The 15,491-nt window shown below is 43.1% G+C and overlaps 1 protein-coding gene across 2 annotated transcripts; it reads left to right on the top strand.

Annotated features, from left to right (window-relative positions):
• The first annotated feature begins 490 nt into the window (after positions 1 to 490).
• Positions 491 to 3,896, top strand: LOC147645727 (uncharacterized). Of its 2 annotated transcripts, XM_086874271.1 has the most exons (3): positions 491 to 687; positions 1,148 to 1,226; positions 1,413 to 3,896. In XM_086874271.1, the coding sequence occupies exon 3, from the start codon at positions 1,732 to 1,734 to the stop codon at positions 2,500 to 2,502; it is 771 nt and encodes a 256-aa protein (XP_086730397.1). In that variant the 5' UTR covers positions 491 to 687; positions 1,148 to 1,226; positions 1,413 to 1,731; the 3' UTR covers positions 2,503 to 3,896. The 2 variants fall into 2 exon arrangements, with proteins under 2 accessions (XP_086730397.1, XP_086730396.1); XM_086874270.1 differs by lacking the exon at positions 491 to 687 and having other exon boundaries at positions 964 to 1,226.
• The last annotated feature ends 11,595 nt before the right edge of the window (positions 3,897 to 15,491 follow it).

Raw genomic sequence — 15,491 nt, 5'->3', positions numbered from 1 at the left:
TCGGGGATCCTGGAGGTTTTGTGGGAGACTTATGGGACATATGGGGGGCGATGCCGGGGTTCTGGGGAGCGCAGGGCATAATCCCAGTTCCTGACAACCTGATCTCAATTGCCCCCTGCAGCCTGCTACTCACTGCCAGGACGATCCCAGTATGATATCCCAGGATGATGTCAGTACACAGCCAGTGCAATCTCAGCCACTGCCAGGATGATCCCAGTACAAACCAGTCCCTGCCAGTGCTGCTACTCCTGGGATCCCCCAGCCCTCTCTGTGTTCCCCCCTCCTGCATCTCCCCAGAGGAGCCCCAAGGGCTGGCAGTCCCCAGCCAGGGTCCCCAGCCAGCCCCAGGTTGGATCTGCAGCCCCCAGTTTTCCCAGTTTCCCTCTCCTTTTCCCCGGGCCGGGTTCCCCCCGTCCCCAGCGGGTGGGAGCAGTGGAGAGCCCCGCGCTGCCCATCCCGACCTGTCCCGGCTCCATCCCCGCTCCTCCCATGGGCTGTGAGGGGTTCGGGAACGGGGCACCGAGGGTGTCACTGCTCCTGGGGGAGGAGGGGGAGGGATGAAAGAGGAGCAGGAGGAGGAGGAAGAGGGACAAATGAGGATCAGGGAAAGGAGAAGGAACCACAAGGTCAAGCACTCCCTGAATTTATAGTCCCCCACCTGTGCGATCATCACCCACCATCCCACAGGTGACTGGGGAGCGGGAGCTTTGCCCAGATATCCTGGGGGGGTCCCTGGGTTGGGTTTATTTGGGGGGGGGATGTTTGGAGAATGTGGAACTCCAAAGCTGAGTGGAAAATCCTACTTGGGGGGACATTGGGGGGGTCCCACCATCCTTAAGTGGGGAGATGGAAACAGGGGGAACTTTTCAGATTCCTGGCACTCTCAGCAGCCCGGGGAGGGCAGGGACCGAGAAGACAGGTGATCCCCAGTACAAGCGTGACTCCCAGCAGCTGGGACAGGGGGAACCCTTGAACCCCAAACAGGAGAGACCAGAGATGGGGAACTCCTGGGAGGCATTTTCAGGCTGAATTTTGGTGTTTTCTGGAGGTTTTATGGACCCCAGATGTCCGGTGACTTCTAGAGATGAACACGGGCAGAGGGACCTGCAAACTCAATGTCCTCATCCCTTGTATTTCCCCAAAACAGGATTTTCCATTGCCAAACCTTGGCTGGATGGAGCGGAAGGCTGCAAGGAAGAGGAAGATGCCTCAGGACACCCAGGCAGGTGAGGAGGAAGTCAGTGCCCCTTTCCCTCTCTCTCCTGCTCCATCTCCCAGCTCAGCATGGCCCCCAGCTGCAGGACAACCCCACTGCCAACACCGTCCTGCCAGGGACACACTGGGGGGATCTCCTTCCCCTTCCCTCTGGCACGGAGGCAAATCCCATCCTCTCCTTGTCCTTCCTCCCCCAGACAAGGAGCTGAGGATGGAGACCAGGGAGGAAAAGTCCCTGCAGCAGAACCTTGTGGAAGAGGCTGATTTGAGCAGTTCCACAGTGCAGGAATCCAATGGGGAGGAAAAGCCCCGGAGATCCTGCAGGAGGAGGGGCTCCAAACCCATCCCAGGGTGCTCTGAGGAGGAAAGACCCACCCTGTGCCAGGAAGGCGGCCGGAGACCAGCCGGGGCTCTGAGCTGGTGGTCCATGAGCAGCTTCAGGATGGGGAGAAGCGCTACAAGTGCTTGGAGTGTGGGAAGAGCTTCAGCCAGAGCAACAGCCTGATCTGCCACCAGATGATCCACACTGGGGAATGGCCCTACAAGTGTGGGAAATGTGGGAAGGGCTTCAGCTTTAACTCCAAACTCATCATCCACCAGCGCAGCCACACTGGGGAGAGGCCCTACGAGTGTCCCGAGTGTGGGAAGAGTTTTCGGATCAGCTCCAGTCTCCTCGTGCACCAGAGGATTCACACAGAGGAGAGGCCCTTCCGCTGCCCTGACTGTGGGGAGGGCTTCAAGCACAGCTCCACCCTCACCATTCACCGGCGCATCCACACTGGGGAGAGGCCCTTCAAGTGTGGGGAATGTGGGAAGAGCTTCAGCCGGAGGTCCCACCTGATCCGCCACCAGAGGACCCACTCCGGGGAATGTCCCTATGAATGTGAGGAATGTGGGAAGAGCTTCAGCCGGAGGTCCCAACTGACCATCCATCAGATGATCCACACTGGGGAGAGGCCCTACGAGTGTCCAGAATGTGGGAAGAGGTTTCAGACCAGCTTCCAGTTCCTCAGGCACCAGCAGATTCACACGGATGAGAGGCCCTTCCGCTGCCCTGACTGTGGGGAGCGCTTCAAGCAAAACTCCCACCTCATCACCCACCGGCGCATCCACACTGGGGAGAGGCCTTATAAGTGTGACGAATGTGGGAAGGGGTTCAGCCAGAGCTCTAGCCTCAGTACCCACAAACGCATCCACACCGGGGAGAGGCCCTATGAGTGTCCCCAGTGTGGGAAGAACTTCTCAGACAGCTCTCAATTGACCAGACACAAACGGAGGCACCACTAAGGGAAGCCCTGCGAGTGCTCCAAGTGCAGGAAGAGCTTCGTGCGCTGCTCCAACTCCATCCCCCATCAGTGGACCCACGTTGGGCAGAGCCCTGATGGCCCATGTTCCCTGTGATCTGTGTTGGGAAGACACTGGGCTGGTGGTCATTTTGGTTTTGTTCTAATTATCTTTAGATTCATCTTCATCCCTTTGGAACAGACTAAATTGGGGTAAAAATCAACAAATTAATGGCATCTAATTAATCAATGGCACCTAAAACCTCACATTTTACTAGTGCTTCAAGAGCAACTGGGAATCAGGGAGCTACTTGAGAGTATTTAGGGGTTGTGGGGTATTTGGAGTTGTCTCCATTTCTTGGCACTCAAAGAGATGAGGGGCTTCAATCTGTCACCTCAAGACCTCTCAGTGCCTCTGAATGCTACTCAGTCCCACCCCAAAATTATTCAATTCCACCCCCCCTCCAGCTATGATGCCCTTAGTTTTAGCTTTCATTTTTTTCATATTCTGCACTGCCTAGGTTTGTAGTTTTGAACTTCATATTAATTGTTAGTGTCAGAAAAAATTAATCCACAAACACCAGAGGTTTATATGCAAAAAGGAGATAGAGGAGTGCTTTCAATTTTTTCAAATAAAGGGAGAGGCCATGGGGCATTCCCCTGGGATCTCTCTAATTTTTGGAGGGCGCAGCCTCCCTTTTATCCCAATTCCAGGCCGTACGTCCCTTCTCCCTTTCCCCATAGGCTGAGGGATTTGAGAGGTACAGACTTCCTGGTACACATGATACCTGAGATACCATCCCCCCTCCCCCCAGTGCATAATCTCCTTCTTAGTTCTCAGCCCTGTTTGAATTTTATGGTGTTTCCCCAGTGTCTGTTTCATCTTTCAGTTGAATCCATCCCATTGTTTCTGTTATCTCTCAGTGATAGTTTCATTTTATCGGCAGACTCACAGCTTGTTTGTAAAGACAAGTGTCACTCTGATAGTATAAGGTTTTAAAATCTTAGAAAATTTGGGGACTTAGAAAGAAAGTTAGGTTTGGTGAGCCCGGGAAGAGTAGGTCCTGGGAAGTGTTAGGCCTTGTACTTGCTAAAGATCATGTCAAACTGCACCTGTGTAATTGGTATATGATGAATGATACAATTGTTAGATGTGATTAGATATAATTATTGTTTAAAGAACATGAGGAACAATGTTAGGGGGTTGAGGGGGATCACAAGAAATCCATGCTTGGGTAAAAACAATGCATACAATAAAACAATGTAAGTTTAATAATTAATATGAAAGTTATATAATGATAGAGTATAAAAGTATGTTCAACTCAAAACCAAGTCAGGTCAGATTTGGGTATGTGTACCCCTGACACCCAGAGCTCTTAATAAAGCACCTTCATTTAATCATTCTGTGATTATGTGTGTTCCTGAACACTAACATTTTGGCGACCCCAGATGGGACCTTGTGAGTGCTGCTGAGCAAACTCACGACCCGATCACGCTCCAGCTGACACCAAGGAATTCTTGGGGACCCCATCAGCTGCGACCGTCTCTGCTGCTCACAATTTCCCCAGGAGAGAAAGGTAAGGTGCTTTACTGTGGGGGTCAGAAAACCAGCTGATTCAGAGATCCTGGCTCTCCCTTGGAGGCAAGGCACTTTCTCTCAGAGAGAGAAAAGTATTACTCCCAGAAATCTTTGAGTTAGTTGCCTAGGCGCCGTCTGTCAGACGACTGCAATAGCGTTGCAGATCCAGCATTTGTGGTATATTGTAGTTATAATATGGAGAAACTTAAAGGGATTTTGGGCAGCAATGCTCCCATACCAGATACTTCTCCTTTGGGTGCTTATTAGCACATTGGAAACAAGGTAACATTGGGGAAGAATTACATAAGACTAAGATAATTTTGGCCAAATCTTCCCACAGAAAAAGACCCCAGCAACCCCGTCTCTTCTGTTGGTAGCTATAACCCCCTCTTCTCTCTCTTTACTTTGTTTTCTTTATCTCACCCTCTCTTCCTCTCCTCTCTCGCATAACCCTTGTTGTTGGCACTAAAATAAAGGTACATTATTGTTGTTGTGATTTAAACTGAAATCCCTTGTGTCCGTCTTGCACTCTGAGATCAAACGAACCTCTCACGAGTCCCACTCGCGTTAGCGAATCGTGGCATTTAAACTGGAGTCACGGACAGGATTTCTGACAGACAGAAGGGGCTGCAGTTTTGTTGTGCAGTCTGTATTAGGGGAAGGACGTTTTGCTCCAGTTGCACCCAGCCTGACACTCCCAAAGAGTGAGCGGTGTCTGGAAAGCAAGAGGGGCAACTTGAATTTCCCGCAAACTGCACACGCCGAGGTGAAAAGCACCCCACACTCACTTGAGGGCTCTGTCTGCAGAATTTCGCAAAAGATCTCTTAGTGCAAAAGGACTGGATTGTTTTTGTTGTTGCGTGTATGAATTTTGACAGCTTGGTGTAGCAAAGAGACAACCAGAATTTTAAACTGAAGGAGTGCCTCCCAAGCAGATTTGTTCTTTTTACCCATACAGGGAAGCAAAAATTTGTGTGTGTGTGTGTGTGTGTGTGTGTAATTTAAGTTGATACCTCCCTGTAGTGGTTTTTCCCTCTGTAAAAATGACCGAAAATGTCTGCAGAAGTTAAAGCTGCATTTTATGCATGTTATGCTTTGTTAGCAAAACACAATGCCAAACCTCCAGGAGGGAAAGGTTCGTGCTTAATAATTGGTTTAATTTGGAAAATGTGATTGATAGACTATGTTTTTTTTACAACATGAAACAGAATTTAAACTGGGCAAAAATAAAACTCTACTCTGCTCAGTTTTGGGAGCTTGTCTTACAGCAGCTATAGAAACTTGCTTTAAGTGAAGAAGTTAGGAAAGAACTATAATAGACTCCCTCCAAAACCTAGTTAAAATTTTGCAAAAACAATTGGATGAAGAAAGGAGTAAGATCAATCTGTTGTGAGTAGCCCTCCATGATAAAAATTCAAAAAATGCTGACTTGCTAAAGGAAACAAGAGAGGGAAACCCCTCTCATTAATCAAATTTACCCTCAAAAGGAGCTAACTTGGATAAAATTGTGGGGAACACTGGTGTCTTAGTTTGAAACCTCTAATTAAAAGACAATATAATATAATTATATCAATAATGAAAAGGATCCGCATATAACGACTGAAAATAAAGAAAAAGAAAAAAAAAAAAAAAAAAGGGAGTACGGGAGTCTGCCTCACGAGTCAGAGACAGAATATGTATTCTGAGTGTCTCTTACTGGAGGTGATTAAATTTGATTGAGAGAACAGGAAGCCAGTGGGTACTGGGGACATGGAGTCTTCGTAACAACAGGAGACAGACATAACCCATGGGCTCTAAATCAGCATGCAGCTTATCAGGCAGAGGGGCTAAACCCCTTGGAAAGGGGGGACCCTATAGCTATAGTTGGTACCCCCAACCAACTACTGGAAAACATTCACAAAGCTGCCTGCTTGCAAATGATACACAAAAGAAAATTAATTGCTGGTTCTAAATCACCAGTGTTGTTACCTGTGAAAACTGAAATTATGACCTCTTTAATTCAAGGCCTTCCAGAATCACTTAAACCTACAGCAATTTTTCTCATAAAAAACCCCCAAAACCATAGCAGCTATAACCCCTGTGGAGAGACTAGATAGATTTCTTGGGAACCCGACTGATTGACCTGGTTCCACTGATCCTGGGTTTACTCCCTTCACCACCCCCTCTCAGCCAACAGGTTCACAACTGCGTTCTCCTGCTAGGAACCATAAAATTTGGACATGGAGCAAAGTTGCAAAAGAGTTACCTAATTACAGTAGAAATTATGGACCTGTAAAAATCCCAGAAGAAAAATCAGAGAAAGCAAAGGGTGTTAGATACATTGGTTCTCTTAATGAAAACCCAGAAAAGAGAAAACAAATCTCTAACCACCAGTACTGGTGGTCACTAAGGATAAAGAAGAGGGTCCCCAGAAACATAATGGATGACTTATCACTTAAAAGTTGAGTAAAGTAGTTTCTAATTAACACTGTCCCAAGTTCATTGTATCGAATGCCCCACTGTATAACCCAGCACACCTCCACAGGCTCTGGGCTGCCAGCCAAAGCAGTCTCCTTCTCAGCTTCTGGGAGTGGATCCCAAACAGCCTCAAACCCCAAATCAGGGAAACTGGGAACTCTGCCTCTCATGGGTGAGCAGAGAGGTGGAGGTTGGTTGTATTTAAAATGCTCACTAGAAATAACAAAACTGGAGACATACTGATTTTAGCAATGGTGGGTCCCAAACGTGCGCCTATTACTTCCAGTTAACGCTAGAGCCCAAATTTCTGTGTTAACCAATACAGACTAGTACAGGATTTGAGAGCAATAAATGCAATAACTAAAGATATTTACCCAGTGGTAGCTAATCCTTGCACATTGTTAACATCCATAAAAGAGAAATATAAATGGTTTACTGTAATTGATTTAAAAGATGCCTTTTTCTGCATACCCCTTGATAAATATATATGATAAAAATATATGAGATAAATATATGAGACAAATATATGAGATAACACACTTAATGTATCTCAATTTTTCTGCATACCCTTGACAAAGAAAGTAGGAAACTGTTTGCCTTTGAGTGGGAAAATCCAGAAAATGGAAGGAAAACTCAGCTCACCTGGACACACCTCCCACAAGGATACAAGAACAGTCCAACCCTATTTGGAAGCCAGCTGGCTAAGGAGCTGGAGATTTGGACTGAGAATGAGCAAGTACTGAGAGAACAATACCTGCTGTTCCAATATGTTGATGATACACTGACAATTACAGAAGAGAAAACAACCTGCATAAAGGTAACAATTGAAATTTTAAATCAGCTGGGAATGGGAGGATATAAGGTGTCTAAAGAGAAGGCACAAATTGCCCGGCAAACTGTGATTTACCTGAGATGTGTAATCTCACAAGGGCAACGTAAGCTGGGTACTGATCATATTCAAGCTATTTGTGCTATTCCAGAACCCCAGAACCTGCATGAGCTGCGAGTTTTCCTTGGGATGACAGGGTGGTGCCACCTGTGGATCATGGACTATGGACTAATTGAAAACCCCTGTATGAAGCCCAGAAGACGCAGCCGTTTACCTGGGGCAAACCACAGAAGGAGACCTTCCTCAAACTGAAGGAGGCATTGACAACAGCTCTGGCATTAGGATTGCCTGATTTGTCCAAAGATTTTCACCTGTTTGTGCATGAAAGACTACACCTAGCACTGGGAGTGCTGACCCAACCTTTGGGAGGCTGGAAAAGGCCGGTAGGCTACTTCTCCAAACAACTTGACAATGAGAGTGCCTGATGGCCTTCGTGCCTGTGGGCAGTCGCAGCCACTGTGATGCTGATACAAGAAGCCAGGAAACTCACAATGGGTAGAGACATAGATGTCTATGTGCCACACATGGTGACCACTGTTGTAGAACAAAAGGGGGGCCATTGGCTATCTCCAAGCAGGATGATGAAATTCCAGGTAATCCTGACTGAGCAGGATGATGTCACACTAAAGACAACTAACCTCTTGAATCCAGCTTTGTTCCCACATACCACAACTGAAGAAGGCCCATTAGAGCACGACTATGTAGAAGTAATAGAGTACACCTATTTGGCAAGAGAAGACCTGAAAGACATCCCACTAGAGCAAGCAGAGTGAGAGCTATTCACAGATGGAAGCAGCTTGGTGGAGAACGGGACCAGATACGCTGGATATGCGGTAACAACAGTCAGTACAATAGTGGAGGCAAAAGCAAATACCAAATACAAATCACCAAATTCATCTGCCCAGAGGGCAGAACTGGTTGCCTTAAGCAGAGCACTAGAATTGAGTAAAGGGAAAAGGGTAAAGATATGGACTGACTCAAAGTATGCTTTTGGAGTAGTACATGTACATGGAGCACTGTAGAAAGAAAGAAGACTACTGGCTTCTCAAGGTACACACGTTAAACATCAAGATGCAGTCCTGCAATTGATAAAAGCAATACAAAAACCTGAAAAAGTATCAATTATACAGTGTAAAGCACACCAATCAAGAAACTCCAAAATTTGTGAGGAAAATTGAAAAGCAGACTGGACAGCTCGACAGATTGCTTGAGAAGTGCAAACAACAATGGCATTGATACCTTTAAAAGTTAATGTATCTCAATGTAATTTGCCTCCAAAACCAAAATATTCAGTAAAAGATGAGAAATTGGGACATTTGCTAAATGCACAAAATAATTCAGAAGAGTGGTATGTAACTGCACAAAGACAAATAGTGTTAACCCCCTTGATAATGAGAGAAGTTCTACAAATTAAATATAACAAATGCCATTGGGGTGCAGAAACATTGGTAAAATTGCTAAAACAAAAATTAATCTTGGTATGGATGCTAACAATGGCAAAATCAACTCAGTGGCTAGACACAGGCAGAGCTAGGAAGGATTAAGATAGGAATAGAATCAAGATGACACTTGGTAAGAACCCTTTAGTAGAGCGAAATTTGGGTGGGCCCTAGAGTCTTTGCTTGGTCCTATAGCAAACTATCAGAATAAAGAAATGTTGTACAAACTTACAGGTCAGGTAGATAAATTAGCAAGAGTGACCTGAGAAAGATTTAAAGAACTAAACATACAATTACAATTTACTACTCCTGAAAGAGCATGGAGTGTGTGGGTTTTTTAAAGGGATGGATTGATCATTGCTGCATCCACATCCCAAATGTAACTGCAGATGTAGAATATGACATCAATCAGTTGCAACAAATAGAGCATGGAGCACAGGAAGAGCAAAAGGATTTGACTACAATTGGTTAGGGAGAATCTTCAAAGGGTTAGGGTGGAATGTGAGGTCGTGGAGTAAATCTATCATTGAGAGTGCCATAATCTTACTAATTGTATTCTTAGCAATTTGGTTAGTTTGCAGCATCTTCAAGGTAGAAATACAGAAGAAAATGTCCTGGAACCAGAAAATAATAAAGGCACTGATGTGAGATCCACCATCTTCTGGTTCTCCAGTTCCTGACAGTATCCAGGACAGCTCACCTGGATGAGGTTTACATCAATCAAGGATTCAAAGAACATCAAGTATAAACTCAGAAACAAAGAACTGTATCAAGTGAAAACATTTGCACTTATAGTGAAGTGAAAATGCTTTCATTTAGATATGTAATATCAAATATATAATACAAATATGTAATGATAGTAAAAGGTCTCAAAATCTTAGAAAATCCAGGGACTTAGAAAGTTAGGTTTGCCAAGCCTGGGAAAAGTTGGCCCTGGGAAATGTTAGGCCTTGTACTTGCTAAAAATCAGGTCAAAACTGCACCTGTGTAATCAGTAGATGATCATGATACAATTGTTAGATGTGATTAGCTGTAATTATTGTTTAAAGAACATGAGGAACAATGTTAGGGGGCTGGGGTGGATCAGGAGCAATCCATGCTTGGGTAAAAACAATGCATACAATAGAGCAATGTAAGTTTAATAATTAATATATAAGTTATATAATAACAGAGTATAAAACATGTTCAACTCAAAACCAAGATGGGTCAGATTTGGGTATGTGAACCCCTGACACCCAGATCTCTTAATAAAGCCCCCGCATACAATCATTTGTGATTATGTGCGTTCCCGAACGCTAACAATTTCATCAGATTTTACTGGAATTTTGTGGGATTTTTCTGGAATTTTGTGGGATTTTCCTTGAGTTTTGTGGGATTTTTCTTGAATTTTGTGGGGTTTTGAGAAGATTTAGGGACTTGTGGGATTTTTCTGGAATTTTGTGGGATTTTTCTTGGATTTTTCTGGCTATTGAAGAGATTTTGTGGGATGCTTCTGGAATTTTGTGGGATTCTCATGGAATTTTGTGGGATATTGAGGAGACTTGAAAACTTTTGAGGGATTTTTTTTAGATTTTGTGGAAATTTGTGGAGATATTGTGGAATATTTCTGGAATTTGGTAGCATTTTGAGAAGATTTAGGGGATTTTGTGGGATTTTTTTTCAATTTTGTGGGATTTTTGTGGAAGTATGTGAGACTTTGAACAAATGAAAATAATTTTGTGGGATGTTTCTTGAATTTTGTGGGATTTTTGTGAATGTTCTAGAATTGCCTAAAATTTTGTAGGATTTTTAAAATTATTTTCGTGGGATTTTTCGGAAATTTTGTGGGACTTTTCTGGAATTTTGAAGGATTGTTCTTGAATTTTATGGGATATTCAGGCAATTTTGTGGGATTTTTCTGGAATTTTGTGGGATGTTTCTGGAATTTGGTAGGGTTTTGAGGAGATTTAGGGAATTTTTTGTGATTTTTCTGCAATTTACCAGGATATTGATGAGATTTTGTGGAATTTCTCTGGAATTACGTGGGATTTTTCAGGAATTTGGAAGTATTTTGAGGAGATTTAAGGAATTTCGTGGGATTTTTTTGAATATTAGTGGGATATTGAGATTTTTTGGGATGTTTCTGGAATTTTATGGGATTTTTCTTGAATTTTGTGAGGTTTTCCAAGGATTTTGTGAGATTTTTCTGGAATATTGTCAAAATTGACGGAGATATTGTGGGATTTTTCTGGATTTTTTTTTTATTTTCCAGGAGTTTTGTTGGAAGTGGAGGAGATTTTGTGGGATGTTTCTGGAATTTGGTGGGATTTTTCTGAAATTTTGTGGGATTTTCCTTGAATGATGTGGGATTTTTTTCTAGATTTTCTTGGAACTTGTGCAGATTTTGTGGGATGTTTTGTTATTTGGTGGGGTTTTGAGAAGATGTAGGGAATTTTGCGGGATTTTTCAGGAATTTGTGGGATTTTTCTTAAATTTTGTGGGATGTTTCTGGAATTTTGTAGGATTTTGAGGAGACTTGAAGAATTTTGAGGGATTTTTCTTAGAATTTGTGGAAATTTGTAAAGATCTTGTGGGATGTTTCTGGAATTTTGTGGATTTTTCTTCAATCTTGTGGGATTTTTCTGTAATCTTGTGAAATTTTTCAGGATTTTTTCAGAAATTTGTGGAGATTTAGTGAAATGTTTCTGGAATTTGGTAGGGTTTTCAGAAGATTTATGGAATTTTGTGGAATTTTTATTGAATTTGGTAGGATTTTTCTGGAATTGTGTGGGATTTTGAGGAAATGTTTTGGAATTTTGTGGGATGTACCTGGATTTTTTGTGGGATGTTTCTGGAATCTTCTCAGCTTTTTCTGGAATTTTGTAGGAAATTGGAGAAAATTTTGTGGGATGTTTCTGGAATTTGGTAGCGTTTTGAGAAGATTTAGGGAATTATGTGGGATTTTTCAGGAATTTAGTGGGATATTTCTGGAATTTTGTGGGAATTTCCCTGAATTTTGTGTGACATTTCCTGAATTTTGTGGAATTTTTTTGGCATGTTGTGGAATGTTTTGGCATTTTGTGGGATTTTAGGGAGACTTGAAGAATTTTGAGAGATTTTTCTTAGATTTTCTGGAAATTGGAGGAGATTTTGTGGAATGTTTCTGGAATTTGGTGGGGTTTTTGTGGCATTTTGAGGAGACTTGAAGAATTTTGAGGGATTTTTCTGAGATTTTGTGGAAATTTGTAAAGAATTTTGTGGGATGCTTCTGGAATTTCATAGCGTTTTGAAAAGATCTAGGGTATTTTGTGGGATTTTTCTTCAATCTTGTGGTATTTTTCTGCAATTGTGTGGAAATTGGAGGAGATTTTGTGGGATGTTTTTAGAATTTGGTAGGGTTTTGAGAAGATTTAAGGAATTTTGTGGCATTTTTGTGGAGTTTTGTTGGCCTTTTGTCCTTCTTTAAGGCCAATTTAGGAGGAAAACTCCAAGTGGGGGTTTCCCCAGGGAAATGACCCCTCCCCCCCCAACTGTTCCGGGAAAGGAAAAGAATTTCCTCGGAGAGAAGTGGGAGAAGCTGTTTATTTAACAGAAATTGAATAATATTAAATAAGAAAACCTCTCGCTGTTGAATGGGATGGCAAATCTAGGAAGAAAAGTCCTTTTCATGTGCTGTAGCTCGGCTCGCTCAGGTTCTTATCAGTCCTTTCGGCGCTGGAAAGTGCCGAGGCCCAGGCCCTGGTGGGCCACAGGCGTGAGCTCCCGGGGTTTGGCTGCGTGTTCGGTCCAGAGCAGGCTTGCACAGATGCAGGTAAAAAGGGAAAAAACAAAGGTCCAGGGAACTCCTCTGCCTCAGCTAGCTAAAACTAACTAAAAGCCAGAGAGAAGCTGTGTCCTGCAGTGTGTCCGTGCTGCAGACACCACAGTCCAGGAGCGGGATGTGGGGGAGTGATGTTTTCTTTCAACACAAATTGCGCACTTCTTCTTCCGCCCCCTTCGCTCTCAGAGCCAGGCTTAAAGGTGCACAACTTAATATATAACATAAACCAGACGACTGGGGATACCAGGATCATAAAGTCACCCCAGGACAGCTCTATATATGACCTTTTTATTATTATTTTTTTTCCTACCAACTGGCCTCCTTTTCAGACACCTTAAGTCTTTTTAGCAAGAAAATTAAGCAGCTTTACAGTAGCCTCTTCAACCACCTTTTGTCCTCCTGACAAAAGCAAATCATCCACATCCTGCAACATCCTAACTCCTGAGGCTGGAGTAAACTCTCTTAATATTTTCTGCAAAGCTTGCCCAAACAAAACCAGTGACGCCGGATATCCCTGTGGGAGGACTGTCCATGTCAAATGTTGTTGTACCATTTTCCTTCCTTTTGTTCCAGTCATTTTCCTTTTAAACATGTTCCAGTTCAGTGGCAAGCAATGCCACTGCCTAAAGCCAATCACATTTTTTGTTTTAGTAACCAATTGCTCCCTGTCCCAATTTTTCGCATCAAGTCCATCTTAGGCGTAGGGAGGTGACTAAAAAATTAACCAAGGAAAGATAATAAAATACTTTCCCCTCAAGTTTTCCTACAGCCCCCACAGAGGAAGCTGCATGAGAAATACCTGGGCCTGCATAGGGACAGCACCAGCCCCGCAAGGCAGCAGCTGCAGAATCGGCCTCAGAACTGAATCCTGCCAATTCTGCCTTTTTACAACAAAACACACAAAAAGCAGAAGGGGCACGGTGAGACACAAACTTTGAAGAATTTAAGATTCTAGAGAAGCTGAGGCCTTAATTAAAAAGAAGCCTTGCTAACTCTAATTAAAATCAATAGATGGGCCTTGCTAAAATTAAAGGTAGATAGAGAGGATGTCGCTCTATTAGGAACGGCGAGAAGAACGACACAGACTCTCTTGGGAGTCGATCAGGAGAATTTCTCTCTGGTTTATTACCTCAGGTCTTTTTTATAGACCGATACGTGAAAAGTACAGAAAAGAAACTCTTATTGGTTAGTAAACTAACACATCACTATCATTGGTCAGTGGGGTACACCACCCCTCGACCTTCTCTTGCAAGAAAACAAGGAACAGACAAACAGCACCTGCAAGGCTGTTTTCTGTCTCTGAGGATTGTTTTAATTCCTCCTCATGATTTCCCAGGCCACTTTCTAAGGCAAGACTGAGAAAGCTATGTGGCCTGCAATTTCCATAGGCACCGTGCTCTCTGTTTCAGTTAGCATCCACAAGAGGCCTTGCTAAAATAGAGGTTAAGCATTGGCTAATAACTAATTGTCAACTTTATGCTTGTTCAGTTGGGCTTATAGTGAGAAATAAAGTATCTGGTAAAGAACTTCAAGAACATAAGACAGTTGCAAATCAGAAACTCATTGAAGATATGAAACAAGGAGCCCAGCCAAGGGTCCATTTGTCACTTTGCATTGAAAAGGTTGAAAGGGCAGAACGAGGAAGAGCCATATCCCTTCCTCCCTTCTGTGACCCCTCCTCAGAAAAAGACCACTGACCCATTTCAAGGATCATGCTTAACTGCTTTTTTTCCTAAGTAGCATAGGAAGTGAAAAGTTGGTGGGAACTGGGTCATGAATATGTATTTGTATTCAATACTTCTGTAAATAAAAAGCCTGTATTCACCTGTGCTTGGGGCCGTGTGTATTAAGGGGTGACCTGACACATCAGCCCAGTGCTGTGAATAAACATACACTTTTTAATCCTAAAACAGTTAAGGAGTCTTTGTCTTTCTCAGTTGGATATTGATACCAGATCATATCCATGTTTTAGTAAATCAGCCTTAAAATGAATCCAAAAATTGTATGTGGAAAAAGGAAAAGAATTTGGGGGTTTGGGAAGAGTAGGATGGGTTTTGTTAACAGCAAATAGGAAAAAGCACCAACAGAAGGAACAATTGTTTTTGGAACACTCCCATGTGGAGTGACAGAAGAAGGTTATAGTCTTGAGCTCAGATTTGTTTGTACAAGTGAAAAAACAACAACAAGAACAATGATGATAATGATTATAATAATGATGATAATGATGATAATGATAATGATAATGATAATGATAATGATAATGATAATGATAATGATAATGATAATAATAATATAACACAATAATATATATTTATATACATAAATAAAAATTGATAATTTGAAATAATGTTGACAGTACTGATTTGTGAGCTTTGGCTGCTCACTGTAACACTAAGCACCCTACAAAAAAGGACTGGCAAAGACCCAAATGTCAGTGGTAAACTTTTGTGAATTGTATACATGGAATAAAGGAGGAAGGGGTGAAATTGGCTGTTTTTATAGGGTTTGGTGATACTATGATGCAGAATGCTCTGTCTGTTCCTGTGAAAAACACACTGATTAAGACTGCTGGGTTTTTCATGTACCAGACTCTCTACAAGCTGCAGGATTGGTTGAACAGGTGAAGGAGTTGTTAAGAGAGCAGTTGATAAAATGAGGAGATGGGAACCTGTCCTGGTGGAGAACCCATCTCCCAGATGTGTTCCATGCCCTTAACAATGGGCCCACTGGGGAAATGGAAACCCCTGGGTGTGCAGGGCTGCACCCAATTTGCAAACACAACCATGGACAGTGAGACTTGGACTGCCTGGGAAATTGTTCTGGGTGTGAT

The sequence above is a fragment of the Cyanistes caeruleus genome, unplaced genomic scaffold, assembly GCF_971803275.1.
Source record: "Cyanistes caeruleus unplaced genomic scaffold, bCyaCae1.hap1.1 HAP1_SCAFFOLD_182, whole genome shotgun sequence".
Classification (NCBI taxonomy): Eukaryota; Metazoa; Chordata; class Aves; order Passeriformes; family Paridae; genus Cyanistes; species Cyanistes caeruleus.
This window is presented reverse-complemented; position numbering and strand designations above follow the sequence as displayed.